We start from the raw sequence: 26,589 nt of genomic DNA, 5'->3' as shown, positions 1-26,589 counted from the left end.
CTAAAGTGGTCAAAATGGCATACTTTATTTGCCTGCAATGTTATATTTTAAATACATAGGAATTTGTTTTGTCTGGGCAAGTTTTATTTCATTTTGAAAACAAACAGCAGAAAACTGCATCTCATTCTCTTTATGGGGAAGAAACACTCAAAATTTTTAAATTTTTATTCTTTCTTTAGTTGAAGTACTTTTTGCATCGATTATTAAATTTCAACACGTAATTTTATTTATCAGTATCACCATTGGTCTACAATGATGTGTAAATAGTGAAAAAAAATCTACTTTTGCATATTTCTATTCATAATTATATTTTTCCTTGAAAAAAGTGCTGCATTAGAATGACTAAATGCTCATATATTTTTGTAATCGTTTAAAAATTCTTTGATATTGATATTTGGATTAAATTCTTGGTTGCACACACTTTTTATAATTAACACTTATTCACTTTCTCTAATGTATGATGAATTTCATGGTACAAAAAAGGCTATCGAAATATCATTATTGAAGATCTGTTAACTTTTTTAGTAATTGAATTTGTGTTCCGGTCTACTAATACTACAGTCTACTAACAGGACTTGGAATATTTGCTGACAAATATTTAAAAAGTAGTTTTTTTTATTTTATAAAAAAATATTTTACTCAATTTTAATTAAATGAAGTTAAAGTAATTTTTAGTTTAAATAATTTTTAATTTAATTAAGCTTTTAATAGTTGTATTTTTTGTTCAGTATTACATTTTTAGAATTATTAAAATTTTTATTTGTGTTAATTTGCATCGATAAAATATTAATTATTTATTCAAAACTTCTAAAAATCAATTTTATATACTAAAGATATTATTTTAAAATTATTTAATAAATTTTTTTTTGTATAGGACAAGTAGTTTTAGTAATTGCATTGAAAGTGTTAATATTTATTATTTTAAAGAATTATGTTTTCTAATATGTATTTAAGTTTATCTTACCTTTATAATTCAGTAATGTTATCAGATGTCAGAACATTATTTGTTGTTTTGCCATTTTCTTCTAATGCTCCAAATAATTCCAAAGTTCCAACTTTCTTCAAACATTAAAAAAATCTGAAAAATAAACGTCTGAAAATTTCCAAAAACATAGAAAATCAAAAAATTTCTTTAATAGGGAATATTTTGATTGATGCTCTGTATTTAAAATTGAGTTCACTGTAAATTCAATTAAGGAAAAAATTTACCGTTGAAGACTCTTTTTAAATGTGCTGGGTTTAAGAATATTACAATAAAATTTATTCTGATATTTGTATGTTAACTGATTGACTCTTTTTATATATTTTAGACTGATGATGGATCTGATGACCTAAAGAAAGGCACTCAGCTGCTGGAAATTTATGCATTAGAAATTCAAATGTACACAGCTCAAAAGAATAATAAAAAGTTAAAAGTAAGACACATTTTAGATCTTTTTAGAAGTTGAGTTCATCATAAAAAATGTTTAGAAAACTACAAATTATGCATAATTAAAATTAAAAAACAATGATATTGATTTGACACTGATATTGATCTAGTTGATTTTGTTGATTGGCTTTGTGCTCAAATTAAAAGATTAGGATAGAGTAATGATTATTGAAATAAAAAATAGTTGAAAGCATTTATAATTTTTAAGAGTTGATAATAGTTCATATTTTATATGTTCAAAGGCGAATGTGTTTTTACATGCTAAGCTCTAATTAGTCTCTAGATATATATAGTTTAAATCCTAATTTATAAAAGTGTTAATAAATATTGACTAGAAATTAGAACAATTTTTAAGTATCAAAGCTTTTTTTTAAGTACTTAAATTTTTGTTAGCTTGTTTTTTTTGTTGTTTTTTTTACCATTAAAGAAATCGGTTTAAACCCAACTATTAAGTAGAGATTATTAATTAACTACACTTGAACCCCAATTTTACGTTTTCCTTCAGACTAGCTTTAAAAAAGGCACGAAGCAGGAAAGCATTAAATCAGAGTTAAATAACTGTAAGCATATTTAAAAAAAAATTTAAACTTACAGGATGAACTATTAAAAGAAATGTGTAATCTTTACTTGTTTTTAGATACAAGTTTAACAAACTACATCTCAAACCTTAGATTTGTAAATTTACTTTTTTGTTTACATTTGCAAATAAATATTATTTCAATGTGATTGTTCATATTGTAATGTTTTTTTTTAAAACTATTAATCAGTTGTGGAAATATCCTCTGATATTTTTTACTCATCTTTGAAAAGTACTACTTTTGGATGTAAGTTTACTCATATTCAAAAAGTAATGGGATCTGTGTTTTAATCGTTATAAATGCTTTCGACTTGAGAAGATTTTCAGCCATGTAATTTTATTCTGAAATGTCAATGTTCTCATTGGATACCGAGGAGCCTGCTTTATTAAACCCTTTTGTAATATGTTTTAGTTGATACTGACCAATGCTGTAAGAATAAAATTTAAAGCTTCTGGAACATTTATCGCTTTTGAAGCATTTTGCAGGCCATGAGAGGGACGAAAATAAATGATAATCTAACTACTCAGTGTTTTCACTACAACACGAGAATCTCGCCTATTTTTGTCTTTTCTTGCAATAAAAACCGATTAACGAGAGAAGTTCGCGCACTCTATTAATCAATTTTAAAATTCATGAATTTTGGAAACAATTTTGCCTTTTGCCATTTTAAATAAAATCCGTTTCACTTTTCTTCCTTGATCTTTCATTATTTTGAACATCGGTCCTTGTTATCTAGCTTCCCTATTTATCAGTATTGTTCAGAACCGGTGCGAACAGCAGAGCACCACCCCCCCGAACCACAGAACCCCTTTCAGAACACATTTCTCTGCAACCGTGTGTTATTTTTGTCTTTTCTTGCAATAAAAACCGATTAACGCGAGAAGTTCGCGCACTCTATTAATCAATTTCAAAATTCATGAATTTTGGAAACAATTTTGCCTTTTGCCATTTTAAATAAAATCCGTTTCACTTTTCTTCCTTGATCTTTCATTATTTTGAACATCGGTCCTTGTTATCTAGCTTCCCTATTTATCAGTATTGTTCAGAACCGGTGCGAACAGCAGAGCACCACCCCCCGAACCACAGAACCCCTTTCAGAACACATTTCTCTGCAACCGTGTGTTCACCGTAGGTAAGGTTTCTTCATGTAAGACGTTTTAATTTTTTGTACATGAATGTAAGATGGACAAATACCTTGTTAAGGCATAAGTCCATATTGAACAAATGAAAATGAAACAAATGTCGTTAAAAACGGTCAAAACGAAGCAAATACAGATATTTTTCAGCCAAATAAATATAATAGCCGATGAAAAAGTAGATATAGAACATTTTCCATATGATGATGCAGCAAAAATATTCAATTAGAAGATGTGAAAAATGTATTATAATGAAAGAAATAATTTTTTTCCAAGTCTATTTGTGTTTTTTTAATTTTTAGAAATCTCACTTAACTTTTTGAAATCTCACCCTGTTTTTGAGAAAGGGTGAGAAATTCTCTCCCATTTTTTTTCTGTAATGAATACACTGCTAGTTATTTAGTGTAATGTTCTGTAAATAATTGGATTAACTTCATAATAATTGGACTGAAAAAATTCCACAAATTTTACTATTTAAGCTCTCTTACGTCCTTTAACTACCCTTTCTGTGAATTACCCAATCCCACCACTCTTCTATTGAGTCATGGAAGAAATCCCCTCATAGAGACAGGAGGATAATTAGATTGAATGGAAAAAATATTAGAACAGCTTCAAACAGCTAATAAATAAATGTCTCTCTTAAAAAATAAATAGAAAGTAAAAATAAATGAAGGAGAAAAAAAAAGAAAGAAAGAATTTGAAAAAAGTTTGTGCAAGCTTTGTAGAGAAAAATTGGTTTTGATCTGTTAGAAAAAGTATTAAAGCAAGATTTTTTAAAAATAGTTTCGTTAATCAGGTCTAATTTAACACTACCAATATGATTAATTTTCACAAACCAGCAGAAAATGATCTAAGAAGCGTAATAACGTACGGAATGGATAATGTAAAATTTGCTTTCTCTTGTAATTTAAATTTGCAATTATGTAATATTTCGGATGAATTTGATTTGAGTTGAGATATTAATTTGTATTTGAGTTATTGTAAAAACCCTTAAAAATTGAAATTAAATGTTATTGAAGCTAGATAACATGATCAAACACTAGAATTGTTTGAAGTTTTGTTGTGATTCTAGGACTGTTGACAAGTCGAAATTTTTATATCATGCACTTTTCAAAATGAATAAAAACAAATCTACTAAATTTTTAATTCCATGGATTGCTAAAGATAGAGGACAAGTGGGGTCAATTTGTATTTTTCATTGTGACTTACATTCACTAATTAATATTCGTAATTTTAAAAGTTTTGACAATTAAACTGTGGTTTCCATAGTCAATTTTTAAGACTTTCATTAATTTAAATAATATGTTGTAATAAAATCATGTTTTTATTTTACTTACTAACAAATTTGCATTTATGAACCTGTTGATCTATGAGTGTTATGATTTGTCAATTCTCTTGTAATTGAATATGATCATTGTCAGTTAATGTTATTGTCTGTACAAATTGTCTTTTGTGTTTTGCCTTTTTTTCGTTAAAAAGTATCTAAAATTATATTGCTCTTTCTGGCCCATGATGCAAAACACTTTATTCCTTAAGTGAGGTTGAGTTAAAGTTTTTTATTATTTTTTTATCTACTTTGTAATTTTAATATTTAATGGGGGATAGATACAGCCAGTATTGGAAATCATGTTGATACAGTGAAGTATCTTTGTCAGATAACCAGAGATTACTATTAAAAATGCCAATACTGTTTAATTAGTTTTTTCTTCTGCTGCAGATGTAACTTATTTGTCTTACATATTCTTATTTATATTAAGTAAAGTAATTGCATATATTAAATAAATTGCATTTATTAAGTAAAGTAATTGCCTTTGTATTAAAATTGGTGATTTTGCTTTTAGAAATTATATGAACAGTCATTACATATAAAATCAGCTATACCACATCCTTTGATCATGGGAGTAATAAGAGGTAATATAATAATTATTTTGTCTAAACAGCTTATTGTATATAAATAGCTTGACCCCTGTGGCAGAATTTTTTCTGACTTTCTGTGACAAACCTAACTAGAACCAATATCTTTCTGCAAGATATTTTTATCGTTATAAATGTATGTGTAATGAATTTATAATAATAGATGAAATTCGTGTTTATAAAATAAGTCTACATGCATAGAATAAAACTGTGTAGATTTTTTTTTCTTAATTTCATAATATAAGTTTACATTTCTTAATAAGTTTAAATTGTTTAAGTATAAATTTGCATAATCTTCGATAATAACGAAAAGTTATAAATGTATAGATCTGCAGATAAAAATGCTTACTAGAGCATAAATAAAGATTACCCAGAACCTGTAATAAGATAGAACTTATAGAAATAAGCTAAGAATGGACGAAAAGATTAAATTTATAAAACAAGATAACTGAATTTGAAGTATCAGTTTAAAACAGTATCAAAATTTAATTATTAAAGCAGTTTAAAACAGTATGATTTAATGTTTCATTATAATAGTTATATCAGGTACAGAAACAAATCAGGTGAAAAAATTAATATTGAAGTTGAGTAATCAAAATAATAAATTAGAATTGACTATAACCAAATTCCAAAAGCAAAAAAATTAAAGCAATGCTTGTTTCAATTTTTTCTATATCTAATTAATTATAGATTAATTAGATTCGATTAACATTGTACTGACTTATTGAAAGATTTTTTTTTTTAAAAAAAAGGAGGTAAATAAAACTTTTTTCGTGATCAGATTAAGTTTAGAACGAAAAAAAATACACAGTGCTTGTGATTTCGCACTGTATTGTGTAAATATATAGCAGTGATTCCACACGAAGTATGCAGAAGCGGTTTCCGACTCAATATGCTCAAGTCTATTCAACATCTCAAAACGAAATAGTCTTTATCAGTACTGAAACATTGGTATTAGAGCCATACTCATTGGGTGCGATTTTTTCGCATGCGTATGGAAACCTGTTTGAAAGTGTTTCACCGGTAAATATTTTCCACCAATCTGGTTTTCATATGCATGCCAAAAAATCGTAGATAGTGAGATATCTTTCAGGCTTTATTTCATTTAACGTTAGATGGCGAGTGTTTTTTTTTATTATTTTTTTTTATCGACGACTTAATTCAAAGGATATAGGCATTTTATCTTTAAAAAAATATATATATACAGTACGACCTCGAAAATCCGGACTGCTTGGGGGTTTGGTAGGTCCGGATTTCGGAAATTTCCGGATTTTAGATACCTTACTTAAATTGATAGAATTATCGAAGTTCCGAATTCGACAGGCCGATTTTGCGATTAAACGTGCTTGTGTAGACCTCCGACTTCCATTTTAACAACTAAACATAGATACTATATGCTTTAAATAATAAATAAGAGACATTACAAATCAAACAGAGACAAAAAGTAGCCTAAAATAATATATTTATAGCAACACAATTAAATAAACTTTAACTAAATTATTTTTTAAACATATCAAAAATCGTTAGTTGTTTCATAGATTTCATTCTATGTTTGCTTATTTTTTCTTTTACTTTATAGAGTAACATTAACTCGTGCTCATCAACAATGTCTCTTTGTTCCAAACCTTTAAGAACATTGTTCATATTTGTTAACATTTCATCCAATGACACTAATCTTTCTTCATTTGGAGTTTCAGTTTCGGAATCACTGTTTTCTTCACGGCCATTTTTTTTTTATTGTCCGTCATGTGGTTGACTATAGGTAAATCGTCGTCGCACATCATGACCTCCTCGATGTCATCTTGATCGATTTTGAACACGCACTTTTTAGCGTAATCGAGAAGTTCATTAACTTCAAATTTTGGACTTTTGAAAGTTTGAAACCTTCACAATCGTTTTCACTTTCATTTTCAAAGAAAATGGTAGAAGGCAGCAGATTGTTCCAACCATGCCTCAAAGTTTCAGGCGTAACACTATTCCATGCATTTGCAGCACAGTAAAGGGCATCCTTCATGTTAAATTCCTTTACAAATTCTGTGATGCTCTTGCCCTGATTGAGAGAACGGAGCATTTTCTCCAAAAAGTCCTTTTTATACTTACATTTTAAAGATCTTAATATCCCATTATCCATAGGTTGAATGAGAGAAGTGCAGTTTGGAGGCAAGTACATCACTTGAACTCCTGATTTCAAAAAAATTTCAGCTGGAGGATGTGCTGTGCAATTATCTAAGAGGAGAATAATTTTGGCATCGCTTGGAAGCCCAACAGCATTACAATGAGCTCGAGCTTTCGGAATGAAATTATCGTTGAACCACTCTTCTGTCAATTCTTGCGTAATCCATGCACGCTTGTTCGCTTTGTATACAACGGGTAGACTTTGAACGTTTTTCAATGCTCGAGGTCTAGCACTTTTGCCGATTACCATCAGCTTGAAGCGATGAGATCCGGAAGCATTAGCGCACGCCAACACAGTTAGCCTCTCCTTTATATCCTTCACACCGGATCGATTGCTTTCATCTGCAGTGGCTAAGGTTTTTCTTGGAACATAGCGCCAAAAGAGAGCAGTTTCGTCGGCATTATAAATCTGATCGAAAGATAAATTATTTTCAGCCACAAATTCGGAAAATTCATTAACAAAATGCTCGGCAGCTTCAACGTCAGCTAACGCCTTTTCCCCGCAAATTCTTAATTGCCTTATTCCATGACGTTTTTAAAATTTATCTAGCCATCCTGAAGAATATTCACAAGGCGTTTCTATTTTCAATTCTTTGTGATAGAGCCTTGCCTGTGCCATAATAATTGCGCCAGTCAAAGGCACTTTCTCACTTCTTCGTTGCCGTACCCATTCTATCATTATGCTATCCAAATCTTCGTTGTTGGCTTTGCGTATAGTCTTTCTCTTATCCATCTCTAAAGGTACGTCACTTTTTGCAAAAAACTGCAGTATTTTATCTTTCTGCTTAATTAAATCATAGACAGTTGATTTGCCGAGTTCGTATTCGATGCACAGATTAGCCACTGAAGTTCCTGATTCATATTTCCGAAGCATTTCTACTTTCTTCAAAATTGAAAGAGAATTGTGTTTCCTCTTCTTCGAACTTTCATCTTTTTTTCCCGTAATCGATCTTATAGATAACATAATGTTAGATAACAATTCGTTAAATAACAATTAAAACTAAAAATATAGGCTTTTAAAACGGGAGCTGACTTTCAACATACAACTAAAACGGATGCTTCTAGACTAGACTGTAACAGCTGATACTAATCCTTTTTTTGTTGGGTAACGAAAGAACTTGTCCCCGCCTCCCACACTTCAAGGTTAAGAAAGAACCCGTTTTCTTTCTTCACAAGGGGGAAAAACAAGGTGGTAGAAGAATTCCTCCTCCTACACACCTTATCTATCAAAGAAAATAGAGGGGATTCCCCTATCTCCGGAGGGGAGTCCCCTTTGTTCTCTCTACAAAGCTGATAAGAAGGACTGGAATTTCCTTATCAGCTATGTACTTTCATTCACTCCTCACCCCTACCTCTTCTTCTACTGCTTCCTTGTTGGAGAAGAGTTGCGATTTTGCGCTCTTAAGTTAAAATTTTTATTTTAAGCGATTTTTTTTTTTGTTGAAATTTTTTCCTGACGAACTGGATGTAAAGGTCCGGATTTTAGAAGTCCGGATTTTCGAGGTCGTACTGTATATATATATATAGTTATTTTTTACTTGTTTCCTTTGGCTGCTTCTAAAATTTCTTGATTTGTTGGAAATGCTGTCTCATCTTTACTATCGATATCGCTACTAGTAAGAATATTTAATTCAAATCTAAAACGTTTTTCTTCTTCTCAATATTAGTAGCGTGGGAAGCTTCTTTTCCTGTCGCTTTCCAGAAAAAAAATCTCTGACATAACTAGATGTTGTCGACTTCCATCTTATTTCTTCTTCGGAATGCCGCCTTGAAAAATCAGTTTTCAAATTTGTTTTAATTATTGGGGCTTCTCTATTGCAACAAATAACCTTTTCGTTAGACATGATTTTTTTAAAAAAAGAATCTTTTTACGCATGAAATTTTCCACATAAGTAAGTGCAAAAAATATAAAATGCTCTGTTCTCATAAGAAAACACAAAGCAAATTACTGCGCCAGCGATAGAGGCCGAAGTTGGTAAATTTCCAAAAATAGCTTAATAAAGGGGAAAATAATTCTCCCCTTTTTATCCATTAACTGTTTGTGTTGGAGATTAACGGAGAATTACGAGCGCTTTCTCCTTCTGCGGTACGCTAGAAAAAAACAATATTTAAAACAATTCTGTAAGAAAAAAATTTTTCAGAACCATTATTGCTTCTGCAGAAATTTTTTGTTTCTGTAGAAAATGTTTTTTTTTTTTTTTTGGTAAAACAGCTTCTGTTTCTGCAGAATCTTTTTTGAGAACTTTGGCAAACCAAAAATTTTTATTTCCCAAATAAAAAAAATCTTTCTGCAACAATGCCGCTGTGCCGCCGTGTTTCTGCCACGGGGAGCTTGACCGTCCACCAATTACTCAATGTTCAGATTTGTAATTTATTTTCCATCTTTTGTTCTTATAAAAAAGTAACTCAGTGTTTTTGCTGTTGAAATTTTTTTATTCCTCTGTCTGACTGCTAATTGAAGAGATGTAAAAAATTCACTTATTAACATTTTTTAGTTGTAAATTTTTTTTCTTCTCAAAAAAATTGCTGTGAAATCATTGTTATTTATTTCTTATACATTTCATTTCTTTCATTCCAAAATACAAAGTTTTGCGTGCCTATTTGCTTTAAGTAGTTGTTTATTATTATTTTTTTTCTTTCCTTTTTTTGCTGAATTTTGCTTCCAGATTAAGATGCATGTCGTTTTCTTATCATTTGCTTATTCTTGTAAACATTTATTCTATAGTATGTCGATAATATGCAATTTAGTTTCGAAATATTTTTTGTTGCATGAAAATAGTTGCCAGCTTTCTTCTGAACTTATTTTGATCTATTTTTATATTGAGGAATCTGTTTCAAGTCGAGAAAATTCAGATTCCAAGATTTCTCACCGTTTGTGAACATGCAGTAAGAAATCTCGAAACCTGGAATGGAAATGGCTCTTAAATTATTTATGATGTCACTTTTTAAAATCATTCCTGTTCAACATGTTCTAATTTTGATTTTTATTTGAAAACGTTGAGTTATTATTATTTTTTTTAAGTGTTATGGAGAATTAAAGAAATGCCACACAAAATTCAATTAAGCGGATATAGTTTAAACAAAATCTATACTTAAATTGTTGAAGATGAAAGTGAAGTGTAGAATTATATTCAAGACATTGCTTGGTTATAATTCTTAGTGACAATGTGTATTTGACATTAATATTATCAGTTCGAAATGTAGCTTGCTCTGTTCTACGAATGTGTCCAACTTTGTTCTATATGCAATGATTTTACCAAAAAATTTTGATGGTATTGATAATATGATTACACCCTGATTGATTTTCGCATTTTGTTAAATCTCCCTTTTTTGGTATTTTCATTATCCCTGCCTCTGACCCAGGATCTTGTTTTCTGATCATTGTTTGCCAAACCTATTGAATAATCTTGATTGATTTCTGTCTGATGTTTATAGATCAGCTATAATCTTAACATTTCCACATGCTTCTTTGACTAATTTCTCTCTGAGCAACTTTGAGTTCATTTGGCAAGATCCTTTCAACAAAGTTGTTTAGCAATTGATTGGCATTTAATTCCTTTTTAGATTTTTATTAAAAAAATAGTAGCAGGCAGGGTTGGGTTTTTGCCGTCAAAAACTGGTTTTTGACATGACAGTGGTAAAAACCGACATAAACCTACTGTTTTCTTTAATTTATGGCATATAGAGGACAATATATTATATTTACATAATTGCCTTTATAAATGAATGTTGTAAATGATTGCTATTGATTTTGCAACTATATACACGCATTCTTATAGAAAGATAAAAATTCATGCAGAAATACTGTATGAATATATATCCTTCTATACTAAATATTGTAATATACTTATTGAAAATAGTCATACTTACTTTTATCATTATAGCTTGATTTGCAAAGGATTCAAAATTTTGCACTTCTTAATTGTGAGAAATAAACAAACAAACAAAAAAGCTTGGCACTAATAATAATTTCAAGAACTAAAAAGTATTTAAAATTTGGCATTTCTTAAATATTAGAAATAAGCTAAACAAAACTTTCAAAACTTGTAACTACTAACAAATTCTAAGTAAAGAATTACTGCTATTTTGTCAAGTTAAAAACTTTTATTCAGTTGAAAAAGCACATTAAACAAAATTACATGTTCAGTAGTCGGGGTCACTGTGCCGAAGCATACAATTGCAAGTGACTAATTTCGCGCATTTTTCATTGCTTGGAAATGTTGAAAATTTTGTTTAGTATCCTAATATTTTACTTCAAATAGTATGTTTTGATATAATAATGTTGGAAAAATGTAAGAATCTGTTCTTAAATATCTTTTAACAACTTTTTTTCTAATTTTATTGCCCAAAAATGAATTAATTTTAAATTATAAGCAGTTAAATTCAAATATAAATACAGTTTTGCAAAAACTATGGATTTTTGACAGAGGTTTTTTTGACATGATGTAAAAACCGTCAAGCGCCAAAAACTTGCCAACCCTGGTAGTTGGTAAATCAAAAGATTCTACATGACAAACATTTAGAACTTCTTAAATATCCTTCTTATCTTTCTTTTGTGTCAGTATCGGAAATAAGATTTTCTCCAATTGACTGAGTAATTTGAGTTTCTCTTTTTACCACTTATTGTTTGATAATCTCGTATAATTTTCTGGTTTGACCTCTATTCTTGGCTCCTTGTGTATTTTTTGCTAATTCATTTAAAAATTCTGTTATTAGCTCTTGCGACTCATCTGTCCATTTCTGTGTACTGTTTCATACATAGGACTTCCACAATCTTTCAGATTTTAAACTGTCCTTTAAGATCTTAACTTTGTTTCTTTTTCAATTTTATTCCATGTATCACCAGGGAGTGAGCTATTCATCTTTTTTTTTATTTTTTTTTTTTTATGTTTCTTTACTTTTTGCTCTTAAGAATTAGTTTGCAATTGTATTTAAAACTCCTTTAAAATTTTTCCCAATCTTGTTCCACAATCATAGCCGTTTGCTCATTGTTCTGAGTATCTAGTGCTACAAACTCTAGTGTTTTCCAACTCTAAACAAAATCTATCCCACACATCTCTAGCTTTAAATTTTGATACTGGTTGGAACAGCTGCTCGAATTACTCCAAACTGCTCCAGAATGTAATTTCTGCTCCAACCTGCTCCAAAATGTCGTTTTTTTCCCTCCAAAATTGCTCCATACTGTTCCAAAACTCAAAAATAGTCATTAAGCAAAAAGTGAAATTGTGGTACAATTTGGAACCAAATTAGTGCACAAAAGTCTGTTATATTGCTCCAAAACAGCAAGCAATTTTCTTTTTTTCCTTAAAAATTGATCAAAGTGTTTAGATACATTTTTCGAATTGAGTGTGCCAGGAAGTTATTAATTTGAGGGTCCATCCAATAATTGTTTAAAATATTTTATGCTTTTTATTGAAATTTTATTTTACCAGATTCGTTATGAAAATTTTCTGCACTCTTAAATTTTTTATGAAAAAACATTTCAATAATTTTTAAAGACTAAAGTAGAAATTGAGAAGGGTATCACTTTTGTAACTTTTAACAACTACAACAAGAAATCTTATGTGCTGCAGATTTATGAATTCAAAATAGTGTAATTTATCTTTTTTTTAAAAAATTTGATTCAGAAATAGTTGAATTAAATAATATCAGATTTGTTAAAGTTTTTTGATTTCCAGTAATACCATGCATGGATAATTATATTCTGGTTCTTTGTAGAATCCTTCCAGGTCTAAGCTTTTGAATGGGGGTAATGTTTTTAATCATAAAGACAATCAGTAAATTATTCATTTCTCAATTATTCATCCTAAGCTTGTGGATGTCTTTATGATTAAAAACACTACCCCCAATCAGTAAATTATTCATTTCACAAAAGGCATTAAAAAGCTCTTTAATTTCTTTTCTTAGACAATTTCCCAACCATCTCACTAAATCCCACTAAGATATTAACATTATGACTAAGATAATATAATGAAATATTTGATGGAAAATAAGTGGAGCTAGTTTTTCTCTTTGTCATTTGCTAATAGAATTTTGAAGTTTTATTTATTTATCATGCAATAAAACAAGCTCAAAATATTGCTGTTACTAAAGTGTTTTTTCTATTAAGCAATACCATTGTCTTTATGTAATTTACATTTGCTTTAAAAAAAATTTAATAGCTTTATTGATTTATTTTATGTTTTAGAATGTGGAGGTAAGATGCATCTTCGAGAAGGAGAATATGAAAAAGCTCACACGGATTTCTTTGAAGCTTTTAAAAATTATGATGAATCTGGAAGCCCCCGGTGCGTGATCAATTTTTTAATTTCTTTCTTTTTTTCTTTTACCAAGTACAGTGAGCTCTTGATTATTTGTTGTATTGTGTGATGTAATCACTAAGCTAATTTCAGGCTTATTAACTGCCCTAGATTCTCCAAAGTTTCTCTGGTATGATGAGAAAGCTAAACCAAACTAACTACAGTTTTTTATTTTGCATGTAAATCGTAAAATGATTAACAAAATATCAGTATTACAGTAATATCAACTATCCAAAACTAGTGAAAAGGAATCAGAATTATTGAAAATGGGTTTGAACTGTCTTTTAATAATTTTGGCAATGAAAGAAACTTATTGAGTCTTGAAAAATATAAATTAGAGTTCGTATAATAGTAGTTTGACAAATTTAAATTTTAATAAAATTTTTTCATTTGAAATCACTTATTCTCATCGAAACATGCAAGGAGGAAATTTGTAGTCTAGTAATGTCCTTTAGAGACTGATCTACTGCCCAGTTACAAGAATTTCCTAATTTCTTCACCTGAAATTATAAACTCTTTCAAAATATCGATAAAAGAACTACCTGACCTAAGTATTGTGAGCAAAATATGCTAATTATTCTCTATTACTACTACTCATCAGCTTAATAGTTCCTTGAAAACCCGAGCCTTCCTCAGGATAGCCCTCTATTTCTCATGGTTCTGGGCTTTAAACTTTCAATTCTTGATTTTTAACTTTTTTGTATCCTCAACATCTTCCAACCATCTTTTTCTTGGTCAAGAACTGACAAATTTTGAGTCAAAGACCTTTCTCACATCTGTCAGTGACTATATCATAGTTTTTATACTTTTCCGAAATCTCCACATTTTATGTAAAAAAATTTCTCTCTACCTTTCTCTCCCAGATTAACAAACTTTCCTGATCTTTTTTCACTTTAAGTCCAGGACTCCCTTCCATATTATTTAATATTGTATTTAATATATTATAATAGTATTTTAACAGTGTTTGGAAGAGCCTATATGCTTTGCCTTTTTTGAACTGTTTATCTCAATTGAGATACCATTATTTTTGGTAATTATTGCACCCAGATTAATAAATTGTTTCACTAGCTCAAACTGTTCCTCACCAAATGTTAAACTTTGTATGCTATTAAAATTATGTTCATCTTTGGTGGCAATAAAATATTTTAATTAACTTGTAATCCTATCTTGATTGTCTTTTTTCTGGTCTGTGTATATTAGGGATGCCAAAACTGGGAAGTTTTTTTGTTTCTCACTTTGGAAAAAATACTGCTGTATTAGAAAGTTAATTTGTATTAAAAAATTTTTTTTACTGTTCATCCTGACTTTTTATTCCTGTATTGTCTTAGTGCAACTCTGAACTTGATTCTAACAATTTTTGTACAAGTTTTATTTATTCCTATAACTTCCTTGCTTCTCTGTAAATGTAGCTAGCATGTTGCTTTCAGTTAAGATCTGAATATATCTTAAGTTTTTGCCATTATAGTTTTACGTTAATCATGTTGGTCCCAAAATTTTTTTTTTTGTGTGGCACTTGCAAACTACAGCACTTGCAAACCGCAGGAGGGAACACTATCGTTGTAGGATAACTGATCTCATCAAGATAAAATACTGTGCTACAGAATCCTACAAGGACCAAAAATAATGTGGGGTGTATTTTCAAGCAGATAAATGAAAGTTTCATTGAACAAAACAGTAGTAGCATTTGTTATAGCAATTTGTATACATCTGAGTTTCTCCTAGTATCAGATTGTGAATAATTATGTGTTTATTGTACTATTATTTTAATGACTAGATTTATGTATATTAATGTTGCAAATATTTTTTTTTTTAGGCGGACAACATGCTTAAAATATTTAGTTTTGGCTAATATGTTAATGAAATCTGGTATTAATCCCTTTGATTCACAAGAAGCTAAACCCTACAAAAATGATCCTGAAATATTGGCTATGACAAATTTAGTGAGGTATATTTTTAAAGATTTTTATTGTTATTTATTTATAAAAATTTAAGATTCCAATAGAATTAATGTTTTCATGTTTAGTTAAATGTAAGCAAAAATTCTAATTATTGGCAACATTTGTGATTCGTTCAAGGACGAAATTTCAAACTACATTAGACATGAGATCTGCAATTTATTACTTATTTATAATTTTTTAACATTTTTTTTAAGTTTTTATTTCTGAGGATGTTGAAAAATAACCAAACTGCCAAAAGCTTTTTAGATAATCTATTCAAAATTGACTTTGAGTCCATTCTATAGATTGATCAATATTGAGATCAGATTCAATACGGCCTATTGAGAAATTAGACCTATTAAGAATTGGAAAAACTTTCACTGATAAATTTTTGTAAAGTTATTACCAGTGATTTCTACAGTCAATCTTTTATATTAGCTATTTTATTTTGATTTGTAAATAATTTAAAGCTGGTTTTCAAAGGCTCTGTTGTCACATGATATAATGCTTTTTAGTTTGGAGAGTATTTTTTTCTAGTATGATATTTTTATAACTGCTGCAAGTTTAACAGTTATGTAAGACTGTCGCCTATATTTAGCTACTGTCCTCTAGGCTAATTCTGATAATTAAGTAAAATGTTAATGCAAATAAAAGTGAAATAAAAATCATTCCTAACCCATTTTTTTTTCAGTATTTGAATAGATACTCCAACAGTACAGATACTCATTAAAAATTGCAAAATATAGGAATAATTATTAGACTTAATAATTTTTATCAAGGTGAAAAAATCTCATCAAATTTGAAATTGTTAAGAATGCTTAGTAACTTTTTAAATATTTAAGCTATTTGTTTGCTTTTAAGCTTAGATGTTTGATGACATATAGTTTAAAATTAACTTTGCTTTGACAGTAAAATATTTAGACCGGGGCTTTTCTATTTTAATTGGATGAAAAAGCTTTGAAACACAAGCTTAATGCTATATAATAATGTTTTAACATTTCTATCACATTAATTTAATCCTAAATTCTAACATTAATTGAATCCTAAATAGTTTGAACATTTTTCTAATATTATGTTTTCTGTCCTCAATATTAGATATCAATCCTCTTGTTGAAGGTTTAAAAACTTACGGTAAATTATTAAAATGAAACCTTACATTAGACACATCTACAAATGAAGACATTTTGTTAAATCCTCTTTAAGGTATAAATTCAATAACAATGAAAATTGAAGAGAAAAATTATGAAATACATAATTCCAACTATATAAAATTGCATCTTTCCACCATTTTTTATTATATAAAATTTTTTCTTTATCCGAAATTAAGAATATTGTTAAGCATCTACTACCAAATCAACCTATCAACTTCCTTTATTTTACAAAGGATAGGAAATGATACTGCTCATGTAAAATATTTCAGACATCAGCATCTTTTTATCTGGGTGACACTGGTTATGTGAACCTACTAGTTAAAATCATGGATTAAATGCTCTTAATTTCCCTTCCTTTTCTTTTAATCAATTCGCCCCCTGTAGTTAACACAGCTGATTTTAAAAAAAATTAGAAAATGGAAATCTAGTCATGGAACTGTTTATATAAATCAAACATTTATTCAAACTCTTGACAAATGATCTATTGTGAAAACTGCAACAACTTAATGGTGTGGTGTCTTACCGGTATTGCCACATTCTTTTTTTATGCATCACAGAAGATTTATCTTTTAGTAGGTATCACCACGTTTCCTATCATGCAGGCCCGGACTGGCCAGTAGGCAGACCGGGCAAATGCCCGGTGGGCCGGTCTGGCCTCAGGGCCGGTTGGACCGAGCCAGAAGTGCAAAATTTCTTTTTATACATTGCATGAATTTCAAATAATATTGCGCAAATAATAATAATATTTAATAACATATTTATGATATATGTAGTAATAATATTGTTTTAATATACAGAGTGATTTAGATCATGCGTGCCACCCATTTTTTTCGAGAATGAAAATAATCAATCTGAAATAAAAAATCTAATGACTAAATCGACCCCAAGGAATTCAATAGTGATATTTTTAATTCCCGGAAGTACCGGAATTTGAACACAGTTTTGATTTTTTAAATGAAAACCTATATCTTATTTGGCATCATTGGAGAGGGTTTTCGAAAAAAAGTAACTTTTACTTGAAATTTTTTTATATCTCCTACTGTTCTCAAGATAATATATACGAAAAAAATTCTGATTATTTACTTCAATTTATAATTTTTATCAAAAATAATTCACTTAAATTATCAAAATCGCTTCAATTTTTCGAAAACATGTGAAGAAAAGCACAAAGGTAATTTAATGAAAGTAAAAGACATTATGACGAAAAAAAATTTTTTAGTGAATGTGTCAAAATCTATTTAATATGTATTTTTTCTTATCTATTATCTTGAAAATAGTAGGAGATATTAAAAAATATTTTAAGTAAAAGTTATTTCTTTTCAAAAATTCTCTCCAATGATGCCAAATAAGATATAGGTCTTCATTTAAAAAATATATGAAATATCGTGTACATGAAAGACTTCTTGCTGTTGTAGAGTGAATGTAAATCTTCAACTGGACAGAAGGTGTCTTCTTTAGTGGATTCAGTTTTAAAGTCTTGTAATATAGATATAACAAAGTGCATCGGTAATTCAACAGACGGGACTGCAAATATGCAATGCGAATATAAAGGATTTTCTTCATGGCTTTCCAAAGAGTCCCCTGGTCAAATTCATGTTTGGTGTTATGCACATGTCTTACATTTAGTTTTAGGAGATACCACGAAGGCACTAAGTGCATTATTTTTCAGCCTACTAAATAGCTTCGCAGTATTTTTACGTGAATCATACCAACGCGTGAACATCTGGGAACAAAGTAACGAGCACGGAAATAAAAAAAGGCTCGCAACTATTGGAGAAACACGTTGGTGGTTCAAAGATTCTGCATTAAAGAAAATTTTTGGTTAATTTTCAAACTCAGATTCAACTATTAAGCCGTTACATGTCACATTGATTACAAGTTTAGAAACTATACAACAAAATTCAAATTTCAAGTCAGATATCCGTGCAAAGGCAAAAATATTTTTAGAATCATTTTGCAAATATGAAACAGTAATCACCGTCAAAATATTCTCAAGAATATTTGAATTAACTACACCGCTCTCCCAATATTTGCAAACCTCTGGTTTATGCATCCTAAAAGCTTTTGGAATTTTATTACAAACGTGTTCGAGAACTAAAAAAAAGTTACAGATGATTTCATTATTCGCGCAAATAAGGAGCTTGAAGAAACTGAACTGAAATTTAAACAAAGTTTCCATAAAAAAGATTGAAGAAAAAAAAATTGATGCCGGGTGAGACAGCGTCGAATGAAACAGTTTTTGATGATGAAACCATTGCATTTAAGATAAACGCCCATAAAATTATTTTCGCACGGTTGTAGCGTCAATGGAACGCCGATTTCCGGCAAATGGAAAATTGTACGCCGATTTTTCCTATCTAGATCCGAAACGTTTCCCTGAAAAACGTCTTAACAAGCTTCAACCTGGCGAACTAAATGAGTTAAGAAAACTCTTGCTAAAATTTGACGAAACAGCTATTTTTATTTCAAATTTGCGGATTGAACTAAGAAATTTAGCTTTACATTGGGAAAAACTGAAAAATTCAGACTTAGAAGATTATAAAATAATCACAGAAGATCATTCAAATGAAGATAATAACGACTTTACTTTGGAAACAGAAGAAGTAAGTCTAAAATGTGAGACACGCAGTGCGCTCAAAAATTGTGTTATTTGTTGCTGCAAGATGCTACAGAGATTAAATTTATTGACCAATTCTTACAATTTAATTAGTCTAGCATTAAAATTATTACTAACATTGTCAAAAAGTCAGGTTGCTTGTGAAAGATCATTCTCCACATTAAAAGTAATTGAAAATCGAATGAGGAGTACTTTATCTTCGGATAATTTGAATGCCTTCATGGTAATGGCAATAGAAAAAGATCTATTAATGAGATTAGATAGCGACGACATGATCGATCAAGTGGCAGGAAATAGTGATCCTCTTTAAAAGTTAAATTAAATTTTAATTTCAGGACTTTTGAAAAAGCATTAAATCTATTTTTAAATTTTTTTTAATATAAATCATTCATGTATGTGTAGTATAATAAATATTTTTATTTACTCTTCATCTTTCACATTACTTTTGATTTTATCAACCAATGTTTCCTCATAAGAACCATGTATTTTAAATTGAAATATATTCTATAAAGGATTATTAAGCAATTTTTATCTACTTTCTTACTCCGATAAATTAACTTACGTTCATGAGAATTTATAAGTAAAAAATGTCTAAAAATGATACATTAGGAGCCGCGTACTCTTCGCTCACGCGGTGTTTATGTGAAGTATTGGGCCGATATCTCTAAAATGCCCGGGCCGATTTTCGATCCCAGTCCGGGCCTGCTATCATGTGATGGGGAATTTTTGGGATGTAAAATTATTTAAATAGGGGTGAAATTTTTGAAATAGTTGCAAATAATGACCTCATCAATGAATAAACTGAAGCTTTTATTCTTTTTGTATTCTCATGTTTGCCTACATAAGAATACCTACATAAATTTTTCACTAACGCTTAGCTTAGAGAAAGATCCTTTTATAAAATCCTATGCTTTTTTTATACCTTTTTACAATTCAAAAGATAATTCTCGTAAAAAATTTTTTTTTTTTAAATTTGTGTGTTAGCAACAATTGTTTTATGTTTTTTCTATCAATGGAAGTACTTTTGTTATGAAATAGTTAGTTGATGGACTCTGCTATTTCTAATTAAGTGTACCCTAGCAACAAAATAACTTGGGTCCTCATTGGAGCAATATTCATTAATCTTGCCTTAATAAAGAGGGCAGATATTTTCCCGATATCTACCCTATACAGAATTGTTATAGCTCTGTATTAAAAGCCATTCTGGGACAAATAATAAAAAACTAGACATCTCAATATTGTTCCCTTGGTGCATGCTCTTATACGATCCATATTGAGCTAATTTTGAGCCCAAATGGGGCCAAGGTATAATTGTAGCTAGGGTATTATTGTTTATTTTTAAAAATTCAAAATATGTTTTTGAACTTGTTTTAGTGCCTATCAAAATAATGACATAAATGAATTTGAGAAGATACTGAAAACTAACCGTAGGAATATAATGGATGATCCTTTTATTAGGGAGCATATAGAAGGTAATGTAGGATAGATACCTAAATTGGTTTTCATTTTAATTTTCTGTTCTCCTTTTAATTTTTAATATCTTTCAGATCTTCTTAGGAATATCAGGACACAAGTTCTTATTAAATTAATTAAGCCTTATACTAGGATTCATATACCTTTTATTTCAAAAGTACGTATAAGATTACATATATTTTTGAAAGCTTTATTGTACCATATTTTTTAATGTTTTGGTTTACATAATCACTTGAAATTATGCTATATTTTTAAATGATTCAATCCCACTTGGATTTACGATAAAATTTTTGGCAGTTATTCAGAGTGCGTAGCGTTAAGGTGCTTTTTTCGATCTTCGTATTTTAAAAGCCCTGAAAGGTGCTTTTTTCATTTAGTGTTTTTAAACAGTACTTAATTTTCTTTTTTTTAAAATGAGATATTTATTCTTTGCCATGTTGATTTTCACCGTGAATTATGCAAAAAGACATTGTTCTATTCAAAGTTTTCACAATTAATTCAACTACAATCTATTTCAGCGTACTGTCGGTCCGTAACATATTAAAACGCAATTCATTTAACATGTTTGATGAAATACTTGCGGATCCACATGTGCGTGTACTGAGCTAGATTCAGTGCTGAGGATTTTTACCCCCTCATGTGCAACTCTGCTGCATTTTACAAGGCTTCCTGAAATCAAACTGAAAAATCTCTCAAATTTTCACTGATTTCGAAAACCAACTAAATATAGTAAAAAAATTTCTCCTAATAACGATCGAAATTGATTTATTTCGTTAATTTCATCGTTTGCGATGCGTCATCATCTTCATCACTGGCAGGCTAATGACCTTCTCCTGATATTTCATTTATATATCAATACCATAAACACTTGGGGATCATTCACTAATTGCATATTTTCCTGTTGGTCAAAAATCAAGTAGTTAGTCAAGAGCAGTCAAGAATCCCATAATTTCATCTCCTCAAAATTTCCATCTCCTTTTTATTCATTAAATTTACGAGTAATATTTTACCTGAGAGACGATCCACCAGTACTCTAATACTCTTTTTTTTTGTGCTTATTACTTTTTATTAATTGTATTATTACTTTTAAAATATTCAGTATTAAGTTAATTTATGAGATAATACAATGTTAAGTAGAGGCAAGATTTTAAAACGGTATGAAGTGAAGGGCTTTTAATATTTTAAATGCAGCAAAAAAACTTATGTTTAATTTAATAAAAAAATTCAGATTCGTCATCCGAAAAAACTTTAAATCTTCTCTTAATGATTTTATTTACAAACAATTGAAATCTAAATTCTATTATTAACATTGGGGACATTTTATTAGACATTAAATCATGCACAAAACTATTATAACTATGAAGTATAACTATATACTACTATAATTATAATTCATAGTATATATATCATTTATAAAAAATCTAGCCAAAATCATTAAATTTTTAATCGGTTTTTCTAAAAGCATGGTACTCTTCTTAATACATTATAAGTAAAAACTATGAGTTGTTAATTATCAATCTAAATATTGATTTTAATTATTATAAAGTGGCTGCCAATAATTTTCTGAACTCAACTTATAAATCTTTTTCTTCTTTTGTTTGATTTTTAATGTTTAATTATTACTGACTTATATACAGGTTAGCAGAATATATCTAATCATGCAAACCAAGTTTTGAGGAGAATTCAGGCAACCAAAGGAAAATTTTCTATTTATAAAAATTCCTACAAAAATTTTTATTGTTGAGAAATGTGTTACTTTGCAAATTTTTCCTTGTTAAAAAACATTAAATGTCAATTTGTGTATTTATCAATTTGAATTCCATTAGTTTATGAATGGGACCTTTAATTTAATAAATTATTACTATTTCAATATATTTTGATATGCTCGTTTTTTTTTTCAAGAATTGTATAAAATCAAGCAAATTTATTTTCTTATATAAACTTTACTTTCGAAAAATATTTTTAAAAACTTATTGCACTAAAAAAACTAAAGAAAAATGTTAAAATTTTTGGGGAAATTTCGATTTGAAAGAAAATATTCTGAGTATATATTATGGACTAAGAATTTTCTGGACTCCTGCTTATATGTACATGAATATTTTCTATAAATCATAAATATAATATATTCCCTGATAAGTAAACTAATTATAATTTACAAAAAATATAAATGTTTGTTTAGATGAGTTAATAATTTTTTAAATCTATCTATTCAAGGGTTTTAGTTAACTTACTATCAATATTAATAATTTTTTTAAATCTATCTATTCAAGTGTTTAGTTAAGTTACTATCAATATTTAGTACAGTTATTAAAATAAATTTCCTAATTACCTGTTATTTTACATGTTATAATAGTTTAGTAGGTCAACATTCTAGTCTATACAGCTGAGAATCAATCGAAAGAAAAGTTTCAGATTTCGATCTTATTTATACAAAACTGAAAAATGAACTTAGAGTTCAAAAGGCTTCAAAACTATTTTTTCTGCTTTGAGGAAAAGAGGAGTAAAAATGGAAGTAAATGAAAACTGATTTTACATATATAAAGTATAAGATGATTGTTAAGTGTTTTTTTAAAATAATATAGTTTTTGTATTTTTATTTTCAATAATTAAACAAATTAAGTGATTGGATTGGATAAATTGCAATTTCTCACATTTTTATTTAAAATTATTAAATTTTTTTTCACACCAAAATTTAGGTTTTTGACAGTAATTTTCAAAATAAAAAGAATTTTCCGTTAAAATAATTCAAGAACATAATTGATTGAACACTTGTAATTTTACATGTATGTTAATTTTAAAATATTTCATATTTATAATAGCTATTAATTCTTATACCAAAATTTTGGTTTTTCGACAATTTCTAAAAAACTATGTCAAGAAGCTTTTTTTGACATGGCGGTTAAAACCGTCCATTGTCGAAAACTTGCCAACCATGCCTAATTATTATATAAGTCCTTAAAAATATTTTTGAGTGCTTAAAAGGTGCTTATTTTTTGTTGAAAATTTGGCTATTGCTGGTAATGATATTCATAGTTTTTTACACGAAAACATCATTATTATACAGGTACACTGGAAATTTCTAATCTCTTAGTTCTAGAATTACGTGACACTTTTATCCATGTGGTTTTGTGATTTCCGCATAGTTGTTAAATTTTCGATTTGATTTTTTTAAAATTAATACGATCTCCAAATTACAAATCGTTTTTAAGAATAATCATGTAATGACCCATTTTAGTGGTGAAAATTTCATCTAAAATCCAAAATTTGGAATTTTTGGGCATTTTAAAATTGAGTGTGTGATCCTTTTATGTGAGGCGGGAGAAAAAATTGTGTTTTTTTCTTTTTCGCCCTGTAGTGAAATGCTGAATTTCGTGTCCATGATATCCAGTTTTTTATATGTATATATTATAGCAAAAATGTGATTAAAATAGAACAAAAATCGAAAATCTGGTAAAAATCATGAAGAAACAGAATAGCAGACGATTCTCATTTTTTGATGCTATTTTTTAAACAGGTTGCTGGTTTAAAATTTTTTCTTTATAAAAAAAAATGTTTCTTATTTTAAATGGGAAGGATATGGGAGCATAAAACATACTGTGTTGTTTTACCGGTAGATGTATTATTCAATACCATTGTGAATGTATTAGTTGTCTTAATTGCATAATTTTGTGAGGTTTTAAGCAAGAGTAACAAATGGTCACATTGATCCTCTAAAGATAATAATAGTATATTAAAAATCTTATATTTCTGTTTCCGGATCGTTCAGTGAACTATATTAAATGCACTACTGTAACATAGCTGCATAACCTTACTTTTTCTGCATTGTTAATGTGTCTTTCAATTACAGGAGCTAAATATTGATGTGATTGAAGTAGAAAATTTATTGGTTTCTTGCATATTGGATAGGTAAGTATCCGAAGATACATTTATATTGTCAAAATAAGTGCACAACATAAATAGAATAAGAAATAAATTAGATATATGCGTTAATTGATTAATCTGAATGGTAAAAGTATGAAATAGTATCAGGCTGTATGTTTTAAACAGTAATATTACAGGCGAAAAATCATTTAAGCTATTAAGGAATAGGTTATGTGTGACATTTATGAAGCTATATTGTCACCGCTTTCTATCTCTCTATAAATAGAGACCTTAGAATTCTCTGAGCATTTGAAAATACTGACATAGAAAATCTGAAACTCTCAGGTTTATGCAAAATCAGATTTGGAAATTTTCGGAATATTAGCATTTAATAATGATCACACACAAGTTAAGAACTTTAAAAATGTAAGTATTTTCTTGAAATCTTAATTGATTTTGTTTTGTCCTCAGCTGAGATTTTTGGAAACATGATTTTCTTTTTTTTTTTTCTTCCTCTAAGTCATTAACTCATGTTATCTCATCCAATTGACAGCATTTCATTGTATTCCGTCTTCTTTTTTTTATTTTATTACACTCTTTTTATTTTAAGAGAAAAAAAATCAGTCTAATAGTTAAGTTAAACTTTTCTTTTACCCTTCATGTTTATTTTTCTCCAATTAAAAAAACAAATTATTAACTCTATAAGTAAAGTATTTCGAATTATGCAGTGCCCGTTGCATTAAATTGCATTCCTTCTGAAGACATTTGATCTTATTAAAGGCTGATATATAAATTAATAGAAAAAAAAGTAATTTCAAAGTTTTATATCACAAATTTACAATTTGAATGTTAAGATTTTAAAGAAATGATCAGAACTTAGTTGGCAACTTAATATTATTATTTTAAAAATAAAATTAACTGCGTAATTTTCTTTTCAGTACTATTCAAGGCCGTATAGATCAAGAAAACCAAGTTTTGAAGTTGGACAAGAAAACACAAGGTGCTGCTAGGTACAGTGCTCTAGATAAATGGACTGGTCAACTATCTACTTTACATCAGACTATTGTAAATAAAATGGCATAGCAAGAATATTATAGAACTAAAAAAAATTGCTTAGTCTACAACTGATATTTATCTGTTTGGTGACTAATGCTCGCACTCTGTGATTGATAATGAAACCCTCGTCCATTGGAGACACATTCACATGCCTATTGGATGGATGGATGGCTCATTTTTTTTCTTTTTCAATTGACCATTCCGAATGTGCCTGTACAAAAACTATGAAAAGCATGAATGTGGGTGTGCAATCGTAGAGTGGTTATTTTTTTTTTCACTTTCATGTACCAAATAAAAGCTTCATCCCACTTGTAATTGTTTTGAAATATTGAAAACTAACAGACTGTATTTAATGTGTTTTGTTTATTTGTTTGTGACCTAAGAGAATACATGTTTTTCTACTGTTTGAGAGATAATTAAAAAGTAACTAATTTATAAGTTGTCTTAAATAAGTGAAGCTTTCATTATTGCTGAACCAAAGTTCATGCCGATTCATAGAAATTTCATTGAAACAACGTGTAATGTAAATTTGAAACTAGTTTTATTGCTTTACATTTTTAAAAAAAAAATAAAATATTTCACATGTTTCCTATTCATTTTGTCTTTTTATTTTAAAGCTTTTAAGTAAAATATTTACATGTGTTTTGGAGAATTATTAATTATTGGAATGCTAAAACTTCAAAGAATTTCGGTTGTTAACAGTTAGCTTAGTTATCTTAAGTTCTTGTAAGAAAAAAATAACTTTTATTCAATCTAGATTAATTTATCTTGAACTGCTCTCAATACTACTATGTACTTACTATGTATACTTGAAGCAAATTTTTTTATCATTATTAAATTCCACAAAATATTAAGAAAGCAGTATTTCATCATAGGCATTTGTGCTAACTGACTTGACTTCTTGAAACTACTTGAACAAAAAAATATCTAGATACCTGAATCTTTTTCTTATAATGTTTATAT

At 28.7% G+C, this 26,589-nt stretch overlaps 1 protein-coding gene across 3 annotated transcripts in view; it reads left to right on the top strand.

Annotated features, from left to right (window-relative positions):
- The window catches only part of LOC107452285 (COP9 signalosome complex subunit 2 alien), a 42,975-nt gene extending 16,753 nt beyond the window's left edge, over positions 1 to 26,222 (top strand). For 2 of the 3 annotated variants that reach the window (XM_016068647.3, XM_016068648.3), the window contains exons 6-13: positions 1,311 to 1,415; positions 4,985 to 5,054; positions 13,420 to 13,519; positions 15,345 to 15,476; positions 20,611 to 20,708; positions 20,784 to 20,866; positions 24,557 to 24,615; positions 25,509 to 26,222. In XM_016068647.3, coding sequence (XP_015924133.1) covers positions 1,311 to 1,415; positions 4,985 to 5,054; positions 13,420 to 13,519; positions 15,345 to 15,476; positions 20,611 to 20,708; positions 20,784 to 20,866; positions 24,557 to 24,615; positions 25,509 to 25,653 — 792 coding nt within the window. In that variant the 3' untranslated portion in view covers positions 25,654 to 26,222. The remainder of the gene's footprint in view (positions 1 to 1,310; positions 1,416 to 4,984; positions 5,055 to 13,419; positions 13,520 to 15,344; positions 15,477 to 20,610; positions 20,709 to 20,783; positions 20,867 to 24,556; positions 24,616 to 25,508) is intronic. The other variant, XM_071183357.1, reaches the window with a different exon arrangement.
- The last annotated feature ends 367 nt before the right edge of the window (positions 26,223 to 26,589 follow it).

Source organism: Parasteatoda tepidariorum, chromosome 7 (genome assembly GCF_043381705.1).
Source record: "Parasteatoda tepidariorum isolate YZ-2023 chromosome 7, CAS_Ptep_4.0, whole genome shotgun sequence".
Classification (NCBI taxonomy): Eukaryota; Metazoa; Arthropoda; class Arachnida; order Araneae; family Theridiidae; genus Parasteatoda; species Parasteatoda tepidariorum.
Note: the sequence above shows the minus strand (reverse complement) of the source record. Positions and strands in the feature narration are given on the sequence as shown.